The sequence below is a fragment of the Telmatherina bonti genome (genome assembly GCF_933228915.1).
Source record: "Telmatherina bonti genome assembly, chromosome: 10".
Lineage (NCBI taxonomy): Eukaryota > Metazoa > Chordata > Actinopteri > Atheriniformes > Telmatherinidae > Telmatherina > Telmatherina bonti.
The window spans coordinates 37,959,202-37,984,280 of NC_136628.1; the positions used below are offsets into that span (position 1 = coordinate 37,959,202).

The 25,079-nt window shown below is 48.8% G+C and overlaps 1 protein-coding gene across 3 annotated transcripts in view; it reads right to left on the bottom strand.

Annotated features, from left to right (window-relative positions):
* Nucleotides 1-25,079, bottom strand: part of ap4m1 (adaptor related protein complex 4 subunit mu 1) — an 81,508-nt gene that overhangs the window by 29,951 nt on the left and 26,478 nt on the right. For all 3 annotated transcript variants that reach the window (XM_079247126.1, XM_079247125.1, XM_079247124.1), the window contains exons 5-8: nt 4,189-4,285; nt 2,875-2,985; nt 2,715-2,792; nt 2,580-2,642 (exon numbers count right to left, since the gene is read on the bottom strand). In XM_079247126.1, coding sequence (XP_079103252.1) covers nt 2,580-2,642; nt 2,715-2,792; nt 2,875-2,985; nt 4,189-4,285 — 349 coding nt within the window. The remainder of the gene's footprint in view (nt 1-2,579; nt 2,643-2,714; nt 2,793-2,874; nt 2,986-4,188; nt 4,286-25,079) is intronic.

The window sequence follows — 25,079 nt, forward strand, 5'->3', positions numbered from 1 at the left end:
CTCCAATCGGACCGGTCTCCAATCAGACCGGTCTCCAATCAGACCGGTCTCCAATCGGACCGGTCTCCCATCGGACCAGTCTCCAATCGGATTACGAGCCTCCGGGTCTCCAATCGGACCGGTCTCCAATCGGAGTACGAGCCTCCGGGTCTCCAATCGGACCGGTCTCCAATCGGAGTACAAGCCTCCGGGTCTCCAATTGGACCGGTCTCCAATCGGACCGGTCTCCAATCGGACCAGTCTCCAATCGGAGTACGAGCCTCTGGGTCTCCAATCAGACCGGTCTCCAATCGGACCAGTCTCCAATCGGACCAGTCTCCAATCGGATTACGAGCCTCCGGGTCTCCAATCAGACCGGTCTCCAATCGGACCAGTCTCCAATCAGACCGGTCTCCAATCGGACCAGTCTCCAATCGGAGTACGAGCCTCTGGGTCTCCAATCAGACCGGTCTCCAATCAGACCAGTCTCCAATCGGACCAGTCTCCAATCGGACCAGTCTCCAATCGGATTACGAGCCTCCGGGTCTCCAATCGGACCGGTCTCTCCAATCGGACCAGTCTCCAATCGGAGTACGAGCCTCCGGGTCTCCAATCGGACCGGTCTCCAATCGGACCGGTCTCCAATCAGACCGGTCTCCAATCGGATTACGAGCCTCCGGGTCTCCAATCAGACCGGTCTCCAATCGGATTACGAGCCTCCGGGTCTCCAATCGGACCGGTCTCCAATCGGAGTACGAGCCTCCGGGTCTCCAATCGGACCGAGTCTATTGGAGACCCGTAGGCCTGTCACGTAACAGATTCTGCCATGAGATTGTGTCAGAAATGATTGCGATAAACGATAATATTGCTCTGAGCGATTATTGTCATATTGAGACCATTTTCAGCTAAAATAACAATAATTCCATCATAATGCAGGTACATCCTTTCATAGATCAACATATTTTAGTTTCTACAGAACATTTATCTGGATGTGCAGACTAGTTAATGCTGAAACAGATCAGGAATTCTCCTGGGGTTTAGGCAACGTGGTGATCTGGAACATCTGGTCTCTGAACACCAGGTAACACAGCTACATAGTCTGTGGTCATATAAGGGGACATGTGTGGACCTGACCAGAGGTCTGATGGTAAAATGTCATTCTTCATGTTGTTGTTAAGTTGTGGAAATGCCGTTTGTAACATTAATGTTCATCCCGGTGATTCATACTGGCTGTGAAATGTAACATTTTTCATAATGTCTCCTTTTTAACAACATTAAATGGTAGCATGGCTTCACCAACCACGCTGTCGGAGAGGACGCCATGTTGTCCTGTTGGTAGTTAATCTGGTTAAACACCACAGTGACGGTGGACTGTAGGGAAGATGGAGCTAGCCTGGTTGTTCAGGTCTTTTTATCCCAGCAGGGAAAATGGATGGTGATGGTTGTGTTTTAGGTGCAGATGGAAACTTGTTGTGTTGCTGAGTTTAGTTAAAACAAACGTGGGACGAGAACAGAAGCACCAGTAAAAATTATTGCATCCAGCAAATTTATTTTGCACATTTTTTATCAATGTGCGATTAATCGACTTATTGCGACAGGCCTAGGGACTCGGTCCGACTGGGGACTCGGCCCGGTTGGGGACTCGGCCCGGTTGGGGACTCGGCCCGGTTGGGGACTCGGCCCGGTTGGGGACTCGGTCCGACTGGGGACTCGGCCCGGTTGGGGACTCGGCCCGGTTGGGGACTCGGTCCGACTGGGGACTCGGTCCGACTGGGGACTCGGCCCGGTTGGGGACTCGGTCCGACTGGGGACTCGGCCCGGTTGGGGACTCGGCCCGGTTGGGGACTCAATCCGACTGGGGACTCGGCCCGGTTGGGGACTCGGCCCGACTGGGGACTTGGTCCGGTTCGGGACTCGGTCCGGTTGGGGACTCTGTGCGGTTGGGGACTGGGCTCAGTTGTGGGGGGGTGGGGTAGGTATCAGTATACTGCAGAAATCCACTGCAACAATGGACGCAGTATGAACACCAGACGAGGCAGAGGACCCTTAACGCCATCGCCATGGATTTACCCACAATGCAACGCTACACCACATGCAGGAAGGGACTTGTTATGTAGTTTGCTTCCTGTATTTAGTCGGCTTAAAACAAACCAAGACCTGCGTTTGTCGGCTGACCGAGTCTGGCTCTTTGGTCCGAATCAGAATTGGTTTGGTGCGTTCACATTCCTCCAAACGAAGCCACTTTCCGATCAAATGGATTCGGATCAGAAAGGCGGATGTGTCTGAAATTCTCAGCAGAGTTTCTGATTGTCCCGGTTACTGGTTCAGACTTTTGTTGCTCCTGTTCCAGCGTTCTGCTGCCATCGGATGTCCAATCAGCTCATGTTGTCCTTGAAACGATCAAACGTCTGACGGGTTGTTTGTCTTCTACTGGGAATGACAACTGGGAATCGCTACGTTCTGCATCCTGACGTTTTTCCAGCTGGAGCTGTGGAATTGTTGTTGTTCATGTTTCCCAGTGTGACCCGACTGAACTGGGAAGAGTCCAGTTCGGTTTTGTGACTTCAGGAAAAATTGATGATGAATGTGGTTCTACTTACGTTGGAGCCGACAACGACCGACATCCTCTCAATCACATCCACAAATATCTCGCTCTTCCCTCCCTGGAAGAAGAGACAGCACACAGCGTTACCGTCTGGGACTGCCGCCTGGAAACCAGAGGAGCAGGTCTTTACCTGGTCTCGGCTGGACTGGATGGGTCTGGTGGCTGCAGAACTCGGGGCCACTTTACTCTGCTGGGTTTCAGCTCCAAACTGCAGACAAACACAGAGGAAACCGACTGAATCCAGCTGTCAGAGAGCAGCAGGCGGTCCCGGGAGCTGGCGGTCCGTTTACCAGTCCGACGTTGCTGAGGTCAAACAGGCTGAACGGTTTGGAGGAAACGGCCTCAGTCTGGATGAAGTTCTTCAGAACGTCCGAGGACGTGGTCTGGATGTAACCGTAGTCCTGAAAGACAGACGGACTTCGTGTAACGTTGGCCAGTTTCACCGTATGACAGGCTGTGGTCCTGCACCTGAACGCCTCACCATGAGCTGGGACAACCTCTCTGCCTCCAGAGAACATCCATGTGAAACATGAAGCGTTCTCCGCTCTACTGTTTTATTATTATTATGTCTTTTCTATTTATTTTCTACTACATCATTTTCTATTTATTGTTCCATCGGAACAGAACTTTGGTTTGTTTGTGAAAACGGTTTATAAATAAAGAAACTTTTGAGCTGATCTCAGATAAAATATTTTATGCTGAAAATGAAACAACTGTAATATTAAACTACATATCTGAATATTAATTATTGATATTACAGTAATAATTATTAATTATATTATTATAATGATTTAATTATAGTTGTTAAATGTAGCATTTTTATTATCTTAAATTTATTAATTATTTACATTATTAAATGGAATTTATGAACAATAAACATTACATAATTAACATTATGTAGCTTTTATAGATTATTATTACATAACTAATGATTTATTATTAGAAGTAATAATATTTATAATAATAATAACCACCTTACATTTTATAATGATTTGACATTATAATAATAATAATAATAATAATAATAATAATAATAATAATAATAATAATAATATTGAGAAGCAGGAAAATATTTTTTTAAAATGTGAAAATATATTTTTACAATATGAATTATTTGATGCATTATTCAATAAATTTTTAAGAAATGTCTTATATTTAATATGTTGATTAATTTATTATTATTATTATTATTATCATTATTATTATTATTATTATTATTATCTATACATTGTATGATTTATTTATTATCTATTGTTTAAAATGTATTTCAGTTTAACTCATTACATTTGAGCCCAATTTTTTTTTATACATAAAACTAAATAAATTCAGACAGAGAAAGAGAGATCCTAGGACTCCACATGTCCCAAGTTGTTCTTGTGATCCAGTTTTCTGTTTTATGATAATATTTATTTTTAATTTCTCTTCCAAGTATAATTTTTCCAGATAATCAGGTCAAAAACATGTAAAATCTTGAGTTTGGACGAGTAATGAGTCGAATCAGTTTGGTGTCTCTGTGATTGGGAATGAGCAAGAACATGTAAAACCAAGCGGACCAATCAGGAGCAGGAGAGCATCTCCATGTCCATCACCAGCCATGAACTCACCACCACCTCATCCAGCAGCTCGTAGATCAGAGCAAAGTTCATCTGCACCGACTTCTCCGAGAGGCTTCCGCAGTAATCTTTCACCAGAGACGTCAGCCTGAAACATACAAATCAGTCCTCCGTTAGCGGCACACACACCACCCAGGTTAGCTGGCAACATCTGGAAACACCTGGCTTCCAACGTTTCTCGTCGGCATCGATTGTCCTTCATCATGCACCATCTTTCCTCCAATTCAAGCTCATGTCTGCAGGATGTTTAACGTCCACCATGCTACAGTCATCTCCATACACACATCTACAGACCACCTACAGCATTCATATCACGTCTACAGACCACCTACAGCCTTCATATCACGTCTACAGACCACCTACAGCCTTCATATCACGTCTACAGACCACATACGGCATTCATATCACGTCTACAGACCACCTACAGCCTTCATATCACGTCTACAGACCACCTACGGCCTTCATATCACGTCTACAGACCACCTACGGCATTCACATCACGTCTACAGACCACCTACAGCCTTCATATCACGTCTACAGACCACCTACAGCCTTCATATCACGTCTACAGACCACCTACAGCCTTCATATCACGTCTACAGACCACCTACGGCATTCACATCACGTCTACAGACCACCTACAGCCTTCATATGACGTCTACAGACCACCTACGGCATTCATATCACGTCTACAGACCACCTACGGCCTTCATATCACGTCTACAGACCACCTACGGCATTCATATCACGTCTACAGACCACCTACAGCCTTCATATCACGTCTACAGACCACCGACAGCCTTCATATCACGTCTACAGACCACCTACGGCCTTCATATCACGTCTACAGACCACCTACGGCATTCATATCACGTCTACAGACCACCTACGGCATTCATATCACGTCTACAGACCACCTACAGCCTTCATATCACGTCTACAGACCACCTACGGCATTCATATCACGTCTACAGACCACCTACAGCCTTCATATCACGTCTACAGACCACCTACAGCCTTCATATGACGTCTACAGACCACCTACGGCATTCATATCACGTCTACAGACCACCTACAGCCTTCATATCATGTTTACAGACCACCGGCAGCCTTCATATCACGTCTACAGACCACCTACAGCCTTCATATCACGTCTACAAACCACCTACAGCCTTCATATCACGTCTACAGACCACCTACAGCCTTCATATCACGTCTACAGACCACCTACGGCATTCATATCACGTCTACAAACCACCTACAGCCTTCATATCACGTCTACAGACCCCCTACAGCCTTCATATCATGTCTACAGACCACCTACGGCATTCATATCACGTCTACAAACCACCTACAGCCTTCATATCACGTCTACAGACCACCTACAGCCTTCATATCATGTCTACAGACCACCTACGGCATTCATATCACGTCTACAGACCACCTACAGCCTTCATATCACGTCTACAGACCACCGACAGCCTTCATATCACGTCTACAGACCACCTACGGCATTCATATCACGTCTACAGACCACCTACAGCCTTCATATCACGTCTACAGACCACCGACAGCCTTCATATCACGTCTACAGACCACCTACAGCCTTCATATCACGTCTACAAACCACCTACAGCCTTCATATCATGTCTACAGACCACCTACAGCCTTCATATCACGTCTACAGACCACCGACAGCCTTCATATCACGTCTACAGACCACCGACAGCCTTCATATCACGTCTACAGACCACCTACGGCCTTCATATCACGTCTACAGACCACCTACGGCCTTCATATCACGTCTACAGACCACCTACGGCCTTCATATCACGTCTACAGACCACCTACGGCCTTCATATCACGTCTACAGACCACCTACGGCATTCATATCACGTCTACAGACCACCTACGGCCTTCATATCACGTCTACAGACCACCTACAGCCTTCATATCACGTCTACGGACCACCTACGGCATTCATATCACGTCTACAGACCACCTACAGCATTCATATCACGTCTACAGACCACCTACAGCCTTCATATCACGTCTACAGACCACCTACGGCATTCATATCACGTCTACAGACCACCTACGGCCTTCATATCACGTCTACAGACCACCTACGGCATTCATATCACGTCTACAGACCATCTACAGCATTCATATCACGTCTACAGACCACCTAAAGCCTTCATATCACGTCTACAGACCACCTACAGCCTTCATATCACATCTACAGACCACCGACAGCATTCATATCACGTCTACAGACCACCTAAAGCCTTCATATCACATCTACAGACCACCTACAGCCTTCATATCACGTCTACAGACCACCTACGGCCTTCATATCACGTCTACAGACCACCTACGGCATTCATATCACGTCTACAGACCATCTACAGCATTCATATCACGTCTACAGACCACCTAAAGCCTTCATATCACGTCTACAGACCACCTACAGCCTTCATATCACGTCTACAGACCACCTACGGCCTTCATATCACGTCTACAGACCACCTACAGCCTTCATATCACGTCTACAGACCACCTACGGCCTTCATATCACGTCTACAGACCACCTACAGCCTTCATATCACGTCTACAGACCACCGACAGCCTTCATATCACGTCTACAGACCACCTACGGCCTTCATATCACGTCTACAGACCACCTACGGCCTTCATATCACGTCTACAGACCACCTACGGCCTTCATATCACGTCTACAGACCACCTACAGCCTTCATATCACGTCTACAGACCACCTACAGCCTTCATATCACGTCTACAGACCACCGACAGCCTTCATATCACGTCTACAGACCACCTACGGCCTTCATATCACGTCTACAGACCACCTACGGCCGTCATATCACGTCTACAGACCACCTACAGCCTTCATATCACGTCTACAGACCACCTACGGCATTCATATCACGTCTACAGACCACCTACGGCCTTCATATCACGTCTACAGACCACCTACAGCCTTCATATCACGTCTACAGACCACCTACAGCCTTCATATCACGTCTGCAGACCACCTACGGCATTCATATCACGTCTACAGACCACCTACAGCCTTCATATCACGTCTACAGACCACCGACGGCCTTCATATCACGTCTACAGACCACCTACAGCCTTCATATCACGTCTACAGACCACCGACAGCCTTCATATCACGTCTACAGACCACCTACGGCATTCATATCACGTCTACAGACCACCTACAGCCTTCATATCACGTCTACAGACCACCTACAGCCTTCATATCACGTCTACAGACCACCTACAGCCTTCATATCACGTCTACAGACCACCGACAGCCTTCATATCACGTCTACAGACCACCTACGGTATTCATATCACGTCTACAGACCACCTACGGCCTTCATATCACGTCTACAGACCACCTACAGCCTTCATATCACGTCTACAGACAACCGACAGCCTTCATATCACGTCTACAGACCACCTACGACATTCATATCACGTCTACAGACCACCTACGGCCTTCATATCACGTCTACAGGCCACCGACAGCCTTCATATCACGTCTACAGACCACCTACAGCCTTCATATCACGTCTACAGACCACCTACGGCATTCATATCACGTCTACAGACCACCTACGGCCTTCATATCACGTCTACAGACCACCTACAGCCTTCATATCACGTCTACAGACCACCTACGGCATTCATATCAGGTCTACAGACCACCTACGGCCTTCATATCACGTCTACAGACCACCTACGGCATTCATATCACGTCTACAGACCATCTACAGCATTCATATCACGTCTACAGACCACTTAAAGCCTTCATATCACGTCTACAGACCACCTACAGCCTTCATATCACATCTACAGACCACCGACAGCATTCATATCACGTCTACAGACCACCTAAAGCCTTCATATCACATCTACAGACCACCTACAGCCTTCATATCACGTCTACAGACCACCTACGGCCTTCATATCACGTCTACAGACCACCTACGGCATTCATATCACGTCTACAGACCATCTACAGCATTCATATCACGTCTACAGACCACCTAAAGCCTTCATATCACGTCTACAGACCACCTACAGCCTTCATATCACGTCTACAGACCACCTACGGCCTTCATATCACGTCTACAGACCACCTACAGCCTTCATATCACGTCTACAGACCACCTACGGCCTTCATATCACGTCTACAGACCACCTACGGCCTTCATATCACGTCTACAGACCACCGACAGCCTTCATATCACGTCTACAGACCACCTACGGCCTTCATATCACGTCTACAGACCACCTACGGCCTTCATATCACGTCTACAGACCACCTACGGCCTTCATATCACGTCTACAGACCACCTACAGCCTTCATATCACGTCTACAGACCACCTACAGCCTTCATATCACGTCTACAGACCACCGACAGCCTTCATATCACGTCTACAGACCACCTACGGCCTTCATATCACGTCTACAGACCACCTACGGCCGTCATATCACGTCTACAGACCACCTACAGCCTTCATATCACGTCTACAGACCACCTACGGCATTCATATCACGTCTACAGACCACCTACGGCCTTCATATCACGTCTACAGACCACCTACAGCCTTCATATCACGTCTACAGACCACCTACAGCCTTCATATCACGTCTGCAGACCACCTACGGCATTCATATCACGTCTACAGACCACCTACAGCCTTCATATCACGTCTACAGACCACCGACGGCCTTCATATCACGTCTACAGACCACCTACAGCCTTCATATCACGTCTACAGACCACCGACAGCCTTCATATCACGTCTACAGACCACCTACGGCATTCATATCACGTCTACAGACCACCTACAGCCTTCATATCACGTCTACAGACCACCTACAGCCTTCATATCACGTCTACAGACCACCTACAGCCTTCATATCACGTCTACAGACCACCGACAGCCTTCATATCACGTCTACAGACCACCTACGGTATTCATATCACGTCTACAGACCACCTACGGCCTTCATATCACGTCTACAGACCACCTACAGCCTTCATATCACGTCTACAGACAACCGACAGCCTTCATATCACGTCTACAGACCACCTACGACATTCATATCACGTCTACAGACCACCTACGGCCTTCATATCACGTCTACAGGCCACCGACAGCCTTCATATCACGTCTACAGACCACCTACAGCCTTCATATCACGTCTACAGACCACCTACGGCATTCATATCACGTCTACAGACCACCTACAGCCTTCATATCACGTCTACAGACCACCTACGGCCTTCATATCACGTCTACAGACCACCTACGGCATTCATATCACGTCTACAGACCACCGACAGCCTTCATATCACGTCTACAGACCACCGACAGCCTTCATATCACGTCTACAGACCACCGACAGCCTTCATATCACGTCTACAGACCACCTACGGCATTCATATCACGTCTACAGACCACCTACAGCCTTCATATCACGTCTACAGACCACCTACGGCCGTCATATCACGTCTACAGACCACCTACAGCCTTCATATCACGTCTACAGACCACCTACGGCATTCATATCACGTCTACAGACCACCTACGGCCTTCATATCACGTCTACAGACCACCTACAGCCTTCATATCACGTCTACAGACCACCTACAGCCTTCATATCACGTCTGCAGACCACCTACGGCATTCATATCACGTCTACAGACCACCTACGGCATTCATATCACGTCTACAGACCACCTACGGCATTCATATCACGTCTACAGACCACCTACGGCATTCATATCACGTCTACAGACCACCTACAGCCTTCATATCACGTCTACAGACCACCGACAGCCTTCATATCACGTCTACAGACCACCTACAGCCTTCATATCACGTCTACAGACCACCGACAGCCTTCATATCACGTCTACAGACCACCTACGGCATTCATATCACGTCTACAGACCACCTACAGCCTTCATATCACGTCTACAGACCACCTACAGCCTTCATATCACGTCTACAGACCACCTACAGCCTTCATATCACGTCTACAGACCACCGACAGCCTTCATATCACGTCTACAGACCACCTACGGCATTCATATCACGTCTACAGACCACCTACGGCATTCATATCACGTCTACAGACCACCTACAGCCTTCATATCACGTCTACAGACAACCGACAGCCTTCATATCACGTCTACAGACCACCTACGACATTCATATCACGTCTACAGACCACCTACGGCCTTCATATCACGTCTACAGGCCACCGACAGCCTTCATATCACGTCTACAGACCACCTACAGCCTTCATATCACGTCTACAGACCACCTACGGCATTCATATCACGTCTACAGACCACCTACAGCCTTCATATCACGTCTACAGACCACCTACGGCCTTCATATCACGTCTACAGACCACCTACGGCATTCATATCACGTCTACAGACCACCGACAGCCTTCATATCACGTCTACAGACCACCGACAGCCTTCATATCACGTCTACAGACCACCGACAGCCTTCATATCACGTCTACAGACCACCTACGGCATTCATATCACGTCTACAGACCACCTACGGCCTTCATATCACGTCTACAGACCACCGACAGCCTTCATATCACGTCTACAGACCACCGACAGCCTTCATATCACGTCTACAGACCACCGACAGCCTTCATATCACGTCTACAGACCACCTACAGCCTTCATATCACGTCTACAGACCACCGACAGCCTTCATATCACGTCTACAGACCACCTACAGCCTTCATATCACGTCTACAGACCACCTACAGCCTTCATATCACGTCTACAGACCACCTACAGCCTTCATATCACGTCTACAGACCACCGACAGCCTTCATATCATGTCTACAGACCACCGACAGCCTTCATATCACGTCTACAAACCACCTACGGCATTCATATCACGTCTACAGACCACCGACAGCCTTCATATCACGTCTACAGACCACCTACAGCCTTCATATCACGTCTACAGACCACCTACGGCATTCATATCACGTCTACAGACCACCTACGGCATTCATATCACGTCTACAAACCACCTACGGCCTTCATATCACGTCTACAGACCACCGACAGCCTTCATATCACGTCTACAGACCACCTACGGCATTCATATCACGTCTACAGACCACCTACGGCATTCATATCACGTCTACAGACCACCGACAGCCTTCATATCACGTCTACAGACCACCTACGGCCTTCATATCACGTCTACAGACCACCTACGGCCTTCATATCACGTCTACAGACCACCTACGGCCTTCATATCACGTCTACAGACCACCTACAGCCTTCATATCACGTCTACAGACCACCTACAGCCTTCATATCACGTCTACAGACCACCTACAGCCTTCATATCACGTCTACAGACAACCGACAGCCTTCATATCACGTCTACAGACCACCTACGGCCTTCATATCACGTCTACAGACCACCTACAGCCTTCATATCACGTCTACAGACCACCTACAGCCTTCATATCACGTCTACAGACCACCGACAGCCTTCATATCACGTCTACAGACCACCTACGGCCTTCATATCACGTCTACAGACCACCTACGGCATTCATATCACGTCTACAGACCACCTACAGCCTTCATATCACGTCTACAGACCACCTACAGCCTTCATATGACGTCTACAGACCACCTACGGCATTCATATCACGTCTACAGACCAACTACAGCCTTCATATCACGTCTACAGACCACCTACGGCATTCATATCACGTCTACAGACCACCTACAGCCTTCATATCACGTCTACAGACCACCTACAGCCTTCATATGACGTCTACAGACCACCTACGGCATTAATATCACGTCTACAGACCACCTACAGCCTTCATATCACGTCTACAGACCACCTACAGCCTTCATATCACGTCTACAAACCACCTACAGCCTTCATATCACGTCTACAGACCACCTACAGCCTTCATATCACGTCTACAGACCACCTACGGCATTCATATCACGTCTACAAACCACCTACAGCCTTCATATCACGTCTACAGACCCCCTACAGCCTTCATATCATGTCTACAGACCACCTACGGCATTCATATCACGTCTACAAACCACCTACAGCCTTCATATCACGTCTACAGACCACCTACAGCCTTCATATCATGTCTAAAGACCACCTACGGCATTCATATCACGTCTACAGACCACCTACAGCCTTCATATCACGTCTACAGACCACCGACAGCCTTCATATCACGTCTACAGACCACCTACGGCATTCATATCACGTCTACAGACCACCTACAGCCTTCATATCACGTCTACAGACCACCGACAGCCTTCATATCACGTCTACAGACCACCTACAGCCTTCATATCACGTCTACAAACCACCTACAGCCTTCATATCATGTCTACAGACCACCGACAGCCTTCATATCACGTCTACAGACCACCTACGGCCTTCATATCACGTCTACAGACCACCTACGGCCTTCATATCACGTCTACAGACCACCTACGGCCTTCATATCACGTCTACAGACCACCTACGGCCTTCATATCACGTCTACAGACCACCTACGGCATTCATATCACGTCTACAGACCACCTACGGCCTTCATATCACGTCTACAGACCACCTACAGCCTTCATATCACGTCTACGGACCACCTACGGCATTCATATCACGTCTACAGACCACCTACAGCATTCATATCACGTCTACAGACCACCTACAGCCTTCATATCACGTCTACAGACCACCTACAGCCTTCATATCACGTCTACAGACCACCTACGGCCTTCATATCACGTCTACAGACCACCTACGGCCTTCATATCACGTCTACAGACCACCTACGGCATTCATATCACGTCTACAGACCACCTAAAGCCTTCATATCACGTCTACAGACCACCTACAGCATTCATATCACGTCTACAGACCACCTAAAGCCTTCATATCACGTCTACAAACCACCTACAGCCTTCATATCACATCTACAGACCACCGACAGCATTCATATCACGTCTACAGACCACCTAAAGCCTTCATATCACATCTACAGACCACCTACAGCCTTCATATCACGTCTACAGACCACCTACGGCCTTCATATCACGTCTACAGACCACCTACGGCATTCATATCACGTCTACAGACCATCTACAGCATTCATATCACGTCCACAGACCACCTAAAGCCTTCATATCACGTCTACAGACCACCTACAGCCTTCATATCACGTCTACAGACCACCTACGGCCTTCATATCACGTCTACAGACCACCTACAGCCTTCATATCACGTCTACAGACCACCTACGGCCTTCATATCACGTCTACAGACCACCTACAGCCTTCATATCACGTCTACAGACCACCGACAGCCTTCATATCACGTCTACAGACCACCTACGGCCTTCATATCACGTCTACAGACCACCTACGGCCTTCATATCACGTCTACAGACCACCTACAGCCTTCATATCACGTCTACAGACCACCTACAGCCTTCATATCACGTCTACAGACCACCGACAGCCTTCATATCACGTCTACAGACCACCTACGGCCTTCATATCACGTCTACAGACCACCTACGGCCGTCATATCACGTCTACAGACCACCTACAGCCTTCATATCACGTCTACAGACCACCTACGGCATTCATATCACGTCTACAGACCACCTACGGCCTTCATATCACGTCTACAGACCACCTACAGCCTTCATATCACGTCTACAGACCACCTACAGCCTTCATATCACGTCTGCAGACCACCTACGGCATTCATATCACGTCTACAGACCACCTACAGCCTTCATATCACGTCTACAGACCACCGACAGCCTTCATATCACGTCTACAGACCACCTACAGCCTTCATATCACGTCTACAGACCACCGACAGCCTTCATATCACGTCTACAGACCACCTACGGCATTCATATCACGTCTACAGACCACCTACAGCCTTCATATCACGTCTACAGACCACCTACAGCCTTCATATCACGTCTACAGACCACCTACAGCCTTCATATCACGTCTACAGACCACCGACAGCCTTCATATCACGTCTACAGACCACCTACGGCATTCATATCACGTCTACAGACCACCGACGGCCTTCATATCACGTCTACAGACCACCTACAGCCTTCATATCACGTCTACAGACAACCGACAGCCTTCATATCACGTCTACAGACCACCTACGACATTCATATCACGTCTACAGACCACCTACGGCCTTCATATCACGTCTACAGGCCACCGACAGCCTTCATATCACGTCTACAGACCACCTACAGCCTTCATATCACGTCTACAGACCACCTACGGCATTCATATCACGTCTACAGACCACCTACAGCCTTCATATCACGTCTACAGACCACCTACGGCCTTCATATCACGTCTACAGACCACCTACGGCATTCATATCACGTCTACAGACCACCGACAGCCTTCATATCACGTCTACAGACCACCGACAGCCTTCATATCACGTCTACAGACCACCGACAGCCTTCATATCACGTCTACAGACCACCTACGGCATTCATATCACGTCTACAGACCACCTACAGCCTTCATATCACGTCTACAGACCACCTACGGCCGTCATATCACGTCTACAGACCACCTACAGCCTTCATATCACGTCTACAGACCACTTACGGCATTCATATCACGTCTACAGACCACCTACGGCCTTCATATCACGTCTACAGACCACCTACAGCCTTCATATCACGTCTACAGACCACCTACAGCCTTCATATCACGTCTGCAGACCACCTACGGCATTCATATCACGTCTACAGACCACCTACGGCATTCATATCACGTCTACAGACCACCTACAGCCTTCATATCACGTCTACAGACCACCGACAGCCTTCATATCACGTCTACAGACCACCTACAGCCTTCATATCACGTCTACAGACCACCGACAGCCTTCATATCACGTCTACAGACCACCTACGGCATTCATATCACGTCTACAGACCACCTACAGCCTTCATATCACGTCTACAGACCACCTACGGCATTCATATCACGTCTACAGACCACCTACAGCCTTCATATCACGTCTACAGACCACCTACAGCCTTCATATCACGTCTACAGACCACCTACGGCCTTCATATCACGTCTACAGACCACCTACGGCATTCATATCACGTCTACAGACCACCGACAGCCTTCATATCACGTCTACAGACCACCTACGGCATTCATATCACGTCTACAGACCACCTACAGCCTTCATATCACGTCTACAGACCACCTACGGCCTTCATATCACGTCTACAGACCACCTACGGCATTCATATCACGTCTACAGACCACCGACAGCCTTCATATCACGTCTACAGACCACCGACAGCCTTCATATCACGTCTACAGACCACCGACAGCCTTCATATCACGTCTACAGACCACCTACGGCATTCATATCACGTCTACAGACCACCTACGGCCTTCATATCACGTCTACAGACCACCGACAGCCTTCATATCACGTCTACAGACCACCGACAGCCTTCATATCACGTCTACAGACCACCGACAGCCTTCATATCACGTCTACAGACCACCTACAGCCTTCATATCACGTCTACAGACCACCGACAGCCTTCATATCACGTCTACAGACCACCTACAGCCTTCATATCACGTCTACAGACCACCTACAGCCTTCATATCACGTCTACAGACCACCTACAGCCTTCATATCACGTCTACAGACCACCGACAGCCTTCATATCATGTCTACAGACCACCGACAGCCTTCATATCACGTCTACAGACCACCTACGGCATTCATATCACGTCTACAGACCACCTACGGCATTCATATCACGTCTACAGACCACCTACGGCCTTCATATCACGTCTACAGACCACCTACAGCCTTCATATCACGTCTACAGACCACCTACAGCCTTCATATCACGTCTGCAGACCACCTACGGCATTCATATCACGTCTACAGACCACCTACAGCCTTCATATCACGTCTACAGACCACCGACAGCCTTCATATCACGTCTACAGACCACCTACAGCCTTCATATCACGTCTACAGACCACCGACAGCCTTCATATCACGTCTACAGACCACCTACGGCATTCATATCACGTCTACAGACCACCTACAGCCTTCATATCACGTCTACAGACCACCTACAGCCTTCATATCACGTCTACAGACCACCTACAGCCTTCATATCACGTCTACAGACCACCGACAGCCTTCATATCACGTCTACAGACCACCTACGGCATTCATATCACGTCTACAGACCACCTACGGCCTTCATATCACGTCTACAGACCACCTACAGCCTTCATATCACGTCTACAGACAACCGACAGCCTTCATATCACGTCTACAGACCACCTACGACATTCATATCACGTCTACAGACCACCTACGGCCTTCATATCACGTCTACAGGCCACCGACAGCCTTCATATCACGTCTACAGACCACCTACAGCCTTCATATCACGTCTACAGACCACCTACGGCATTCATATCACGTCTACAGACCACCTACAGCCTTCATATCACGTCTACAGACCACCTACGGCCTTCATATCACGTCTACAGACCACCTACGGCATTCATATCACGTCTACAGACCACCGACAGCCTTCATATCACGTCTACAGACCACCGACAGCCTTCATATCACGTCTACAGACCACCGACAGCCTTCATATCACGTCTACAGACCACCTACGGCATTCATATCACGTCTACAGACCACCTACAGCCTTCATATCACGTCTACAGACCACCTACGGCCGTCATATCACGTCTACAGACCACCTACAGCCTTCATATCACGTCTACAGACCACCTACGGCATTCATATCACGTCTACAGACCACCTACGGCCTTCATATCACGTCTACAGACCACCTACAGCCTTCATATCACGTCTACAGACCACCTACAGCCTTCATATCACGTCTGCAGACCACCTACGGCATTCATATCACGTCTACAGACCACCTACGGCATTCATATCACGTCTACAGACCACCTACAGCCTTCATATCACGTCTACAGACCACCGACAGCCTTCATATCACGTCTACAGACCACCTACAGCCTTCATATCACGTCTACAGACCACCGACAGCCTTCATATCACGTCTACAGACCACCTACGGCATTCATATCACGTCTACAGACCACCTACAGCCTTCATATCACGTCTACAGACCACCTACAGCCTTCATATCACGTCTACAGACCACCTACAGCCTTCATATCACGTCTACAGACCACCGACAGCCTTCATATCACGTCTACAGACCACCTACGGCATTCATATCACGTCTACAGACCACCTACGGCCTTCATATCACGTCTACAGACCACCTACAGCCTTCATATCACGTCTACAGACAACCGACAGCCTTCATATCACGTCTACAGACCACCTACGACATTCATATCACGTCTACAGACCACCTACGGCCTTCATATCACGTCTACAGGCCACCGACAGCCTTCATATCACGTCTACAGACCACCTACAGCCTTCATATCACGTCTACAGACCACCTACGGCATTCATATCACGTCTACAGACCACCTACAGCCTTCATATCACGTCTACAGACCACCTACGGCCTTCATATCACGTCTACAGACCACCTACGGCATTCATATCACGTCTACAGACCACCGACAGCCTTCATATCACGTCTACAGACCACCGACAGCCTTCATATCACGTCTACAGACCACCGACAGCCTTCATATCACGTCTACAGACCACCTACGGCATTCATATCACGTCTACAGACCACCTACGGCCTTCATATCACGTCTACAGACCACCGACAGCCTTCATATCACGTCTACAGACCACCGACAGCCTTCATATCACGTCTACAGACCACCGACAGCCTTCATATCACGTCTACAGACCACCGACAGCCTTCATATCACGTCTACAGACCACCTACGGCATTCATATCACGTCTACAGACCACCTACAGCCTTCATATCACGTCTACAGACCACCTACGGCCGTCATATCACGTCTACAGACCACCTACAGCCTTCATATCACGTCTACAGACCACCTACGGCATTCATATCACGTCTACAGACCACCTACGGCCTTCATATCACGTCTACAGACCACCTACAGCCTTCATATCACGTCTACAGACCACCTACAGCCTTCATATCACGTCTGCAGACCACCTACAGCCTTCATATCACGTCTACAGACCACCGACAGCCTTCATATCACGTCTACAGACCACCTACAGCCTTCATATCACGTCTACAGACCACCGACAGCCTTCATATCACGTCTACAGACCACCGACAGCCTTCATATCACGTCTACAGACCACCTACGGCATTCATATCACGTCTACAGACCACCTACGGCCTTCATATCACGTCTACAGACCACCGACAGCCTTCATATCACGTCTACAGACAACCTACAGCCTTCATATCACGTCTACAGACCACCGACAGCCTTCATATCACGTCTACAGACCACCTACAGCCTTCATATCACGTCTACAGACCACCTACAGCCTTCATATCACGTCTACAGACCACCGACAGCCTTCATATCACGTCTACAGACCACCTACAGCCTTCATATCACGTCTACAGACCACCGACAGCCTTCATATCACGTCTACAGACCACCTACAGCCTTCATATCACGTCTACAGACCACCTACAGCCTTCATATCACGTCTACAGACCACCTACAGCCTTCATATCACGTCTACAGACCACCGACAGCCTTCATATCACGTCTACAGACCACCTACGGCCTTCATATCACGTCTACAGACCACCTACGGCATTCATATCACGTCTACAGACCACCGACAGCCTTCATATCACGTCTACAGACCACCTACGGCCTTCATATCACGTCTACAGACCACCTACGGCCTTCATATCACGTCTACAGACCACCTACGGCCTTCATATCACGTCTACAGACCACCTACAGCCTTCATATCACGTCTACAGACCACCGACAGCCTTCATATCACGTCTACAGACCACCTACGGCCTTCATATCACGTCTACAGACAACCTACGGCCGTCATATCACGTCTACAGACCACCTACAGCCTTCATATCACGTCTACAGACCACCTACGGCATTCATATCACGTCTACAGACCACCTACGGCCTTCATATCACGTCTACAGACCACCTACAGCATTCATATCACGTCTACAGACCACCTACAGCCTTCATATCACGTCTGCAGACCACCTACGGCATTCATATCACGTCTACAGACCACCTACAGCCTTCATATCACGTCTACAGACCACCGACAGCCTTCATATCACGTCTACAGACCACCTACAGCCTTCATATCACGTCTACAGACCACCGACAGCCTTCATATCACGTCTACAGACCACCTACGGCATTCATATCACGTCTACAGACCACCTACAGCCTTCATATCACGTCTACAGACCACCTACAGCCCTCATATCACGTCTACAGACCACCTACAGCCTTCATATCACGTCTACAGACCACCTACAGCCCTCATATCACGTCTACAGACCACCTACAGCCTTCATATCACGTCTACAGACCACCGACAGCCTTCATATCACGTCTACAGACCACCTACGGCATTCATATCACGTCTACAGACCACCTACGGCCTTCATATCACGTCTACAGACCACCTACAGCCTTCATATCACGTCTACAGACCACCTATAGCCTTCATATCACGTCTACAGACCACCTACGACATTCATATCACGTCTACAGACCACCTACGGCCTTCATATCACGTCTACAGGCCACCGACAGCCTTCATATCACGTCTACAGACCACCTACAGCCTTCATATCACGTCTACAGACCACCTACGGCATTCATATCACGTCTACAGACCACCTACAGCCTTCATATCACGTCTACAGACCACCTACGGCCTTCATATCACGTCTACAGACCACCGACAGCCTTCATATCACGTCTACAGACCACCGACAGCCTTCATATCACGTCTACAGACCACCGACAGCCTTCATATCACGTCTACAGACCACCTACGGCATTCATATCACGTCTACAGACCACCTACGGCCTTCATATCACGTCTACAGACCACCTACAGCCTTCATATCACGTCTACAGACCACCTACAGCCTTCATATCACGTCTACAGACCACCGACAGCCTTCATATCACGTCTACAGACCACCTACAGCCTTCATATCACGTCTACAGACCACCTACAGCCTTCATATCATGTCTACAGACCACCTACAGCCTTCATATCACGTCTACAGACCACCTACGGCCTTCATATCACGTCTACAGACCACCTACAGCCTTCATATCACGTTTACAGACCACCTACAGCCTTCATATCACGTCTACCGACCACCGACAGCCTTCATATCACGTCTACAGACCACCGACAGCCTTCATATCACGTCTACAGACCACCTACGGCCTTCATATCACGTCTACAGACCACCGACGGCCTTCATTTCACGTCTACAGACCACCGACGCCCGTCATATCAAGTCTACAGACCACCTACGGCCGTCATATCACGTCTACAGACCACCTACGGCATTCATATCACGTCTACAGACCACCTACGGCCTTCATATCACGTCTACAGACCACCTACGGCCTTCATATCACGTCTACAGACCACCTACGGCCTTCATATCACGTCTACAGACCACCTACAGCCTTCATATCACGTCTACAGACCACCTACGGCCTTCATATCACGTCTACAGACCACCTACGGCATTCATATCACGTCTACAGACCACCTACAGCCTTCATATCACGTCTGCAGACCACCTACGGCATTCATATCACGTCTACAGACCACCTACAGCCTTCATATCACGTCTACAGACCACCGACAGCCTTCATATCACGTCTACAGACCACCTACAGCCCTCATATCACGTCTACAGACCACCTACAGCCTTCATATCACGTCTACAGACCACCGACAGCCTTCATATCACGTCTACAGACCACCTACGGCATTCATATCACGTCTACAGACCACCTACGGCCTTCATATCACGTCTACAGACCACCTACAGCCTTCATATCACGTCTACAGACAACCGACAGCCTTCATATCACGTCTACAGACCACCTACGGCATTCATATCACGTCTACAGACCACCTACAGCCTTCATATCACGTCTACAGACCACCTACGGCATTCATATCACGTCTACAGACCACCTACAGCCTTCATATCACGTCTACAGACCACCTACGGCCTTCATATCACGTCTACAGACCACCTACGGCATTCATATCACGTCTACAGACCACCTACAGCCTTCATATCACGTCTACAGACCACCTACGGCATTCATATCACGTCTACAGACCACCTACAGCCTTCATATCACGTCTACAGACCACCTACGGCCTTCATATCACGTCTACAGACCACCTACGGCATTCATATCACGTCTACAGACCACCGACAGCCTTCATATCACGTCTACAGACCACCGACAGCCTTCATATCACGTCTACAGACCACCGACAGCCTTCATATCACGTCTACAGACCACCTACGGCATTCATATCACGTCTACAGACCACCTACAGCCTTCATATCACGTCTACAGACCACCTACAGCCTTCATATCACGTCTACAGACCACCGACAGCCTTCATATCACGTCTACAGACCACCTACAGCCTTCATATCACGTCTACAGACCACCGACAGCCTTCATATCACGTCTACAGACCACCTACGGCATTCATATCACGTCTACAGACCACCTACGGCATTCATATCACGTCTACAGACCACCTACGGCATTCATATCACGTCTACAGACCACCGACAGCCTTCATATCACGTCTACAGACCACCTACAGCCTTCATATCACGTCTACAGACCACCTACGGCCTTCATATCACGTCTACAGACCACCTACGGCCTTCATATCACGTCTACAGACCACCTACAGCCTTCATATCACGTCTACAGACCACCTACAGCCTTCATATCACGTCTACAGACCACCGACAGCCTTCATATCACGTCTACAGACCACCGACAGCCTTCATATCACGTCTACAGACCACCTACGGCCTTCATATCACGTCTACAGACCACCTACGGCCTTCATATCACGTCTACAGACCACCGACAGCCTTCATTTCACGTCTACAGACCACCGACGGCCGTCATATCACGTCTACAGACCACCTACGGCCGTCATATCACGTCTACAGACCACCTACGGCATTCATATCACGTCTACAGACCACCTACGGCCTTCATATCACGTCTACAGACCACCTACGGCATTCATATCACGTCTACAGACCACCTACAGCCTTCATATCACGTCTGCAGACCACCTACGGCATTCATATCACGTCTACAGACCACCTACAGCCTTCATATCACGTCTACAGACCACCGACAGCCTTCATATCACGTCTACAGACCACCTACAGCCTTCATATCACGTCTACAGACCACCGACAGCCTTCATATCACGTCTACAGACCACCTACGGCATTCATATCACGTCTACAGACCACCTACAGCCTTCATATCACGTCTACAGACCACCTACAGCCTTCATATCACGTCTACAGACCACCGACAGCCTTCATATCACGTCTACAGACCACCTACGGCATTCATATCACGTCTACAGACCACCTACAGCCTTCATATCACGTCTACAGACCACCTACGGCATTCATATCACGTCTACAGACCACCTACGGCATTCATATCACGTCTACAGACCACCTACGGCATTCATATCACGTCTACAGACCACCTACGGCCTTCATATCACGTCTACAGACCACCTACGGCATTCATATCACGTCTACAGACCACCTACAGCCTTCATATCACGTCTGCAGACCACCTACGGCATTCATATCACGTCTACAGACCACCTACAGCCTTCATATCACGTCTACAGACCACCGACAGCCTTCATATCACGTCTACAGACCACCTACAGCCTTCATATCACGTCTACAGACCACCGACAGCCTTCATATCACGTCTACAGACCACCTACGGCATTCATATCACGTCTACAGACCACCTACAGCCTTCATATCACGTCTACAGACCACCTACAGCCTTCATATCACGTCTACAGACCACCGACAGCATTCATATCACGTCTACAGACCACCTACGGCATTCATATCACGTCTACAGACCACCTACAGCCTTCATATCACGTCTACAGACCACCGACAGCCTTCATATCACGTCTACAGACCACCTACGGCCTTCATATCACGTCTACAGACCACCTACAGCCTTCATATCACGTCTACAGACCACCTACAGCCTTCATATCACGTCTACAGACCACCGACAGCCTTCATATCACGTCTACAGACCACCTACGGCATTCATATCACGTCTACAGACCACCTACGGCCTTCATATCACGTCTACAGACCACCTACAGCCTTCATATCACGTCTACAGACCACCGACAGCCTTCATATCACGTCTACAGACCACCTACAGCCTTCATATCACGTCTGCAGACCACCTACGGCATTCATATCACGTCTACAGACCACCTACGGCCTTCATATCACGTCTACAGTCCACCGACAGCCTTCATATCACGTCTACAGACCACCTACGGCCTTCATATCACGTCTACAGACCACCGACAGCCTTCATATCACGTCTACAGACCACCGACAGCCTTCATATCACGTCTACAGACCACCGACAGCCTTCATATCACGTCTACAGACCACCTACGACATTCATATCACGTCTACAGACCACCTACGGCCTTCATATCACGTCTACAGGCCACCGACAGCCTTCATATCACGTCTACAGACCACCTACAGCCTTCATATCACGTCTACAGACCACCGACAGCCTTCATATCACGTCTACAGACCACCGACGGCATTCATATCACGTCTACAGACCACCTACGGCATTCATATCACGTCTACAGACCACCTACGGCATTCATATCACGTCTACAGACCACCGACAGCCTTCATATCACGTCTACAGACCACCTACAGCCTTCATATCACGTCGACAGACCACCTACAGCCTTCATATCATGTCTACAGACCACCTACAGCCTTCATATCACGTCTACGGACCACCGAAAGAATTCATATCACGTCTACAGACCACCTACGGCATTCATATCACGTCTACAGACCACCTACGGCATTCATATCACGTCTAAGGACCACCTACGGCATTCATATCACGTCTACAGACCACCGACAGCCTTCATATCACGTCTACAGACCACCTACAGCCTTCATATCACGTCTACAGACCACCTACAGCCTTCATATCACGTCTACAGACCACCTACGGCATTCATATCACGTCTACAGACCACCTACAGCCTTCATATCACGTCTACAGACCACCTACAGCCTTCATATCACGTCTACAGACCACAGACAGCCTTCATATCACGTCTACAGACCACCGACAGCCTTCATATCACGTCTACAGACCACCTACGGCCTTCATATCACGTCTACAGACCACCGACAGCCTTCATTTCACGTCTACAGACCACCGACGGCCGTCATATCACGTCTACAGACCACCTACGGCCGTCATATCACGTCTACAGACCACCTACGGCATTCATATCACGTCTACAGACCACCTACGGCATTCATATCACGTCTACAGACCACCTACGGCCTTCATATCACGTCTACAGACCACCTACGGCATTCATATCACGTCTACAGACCACC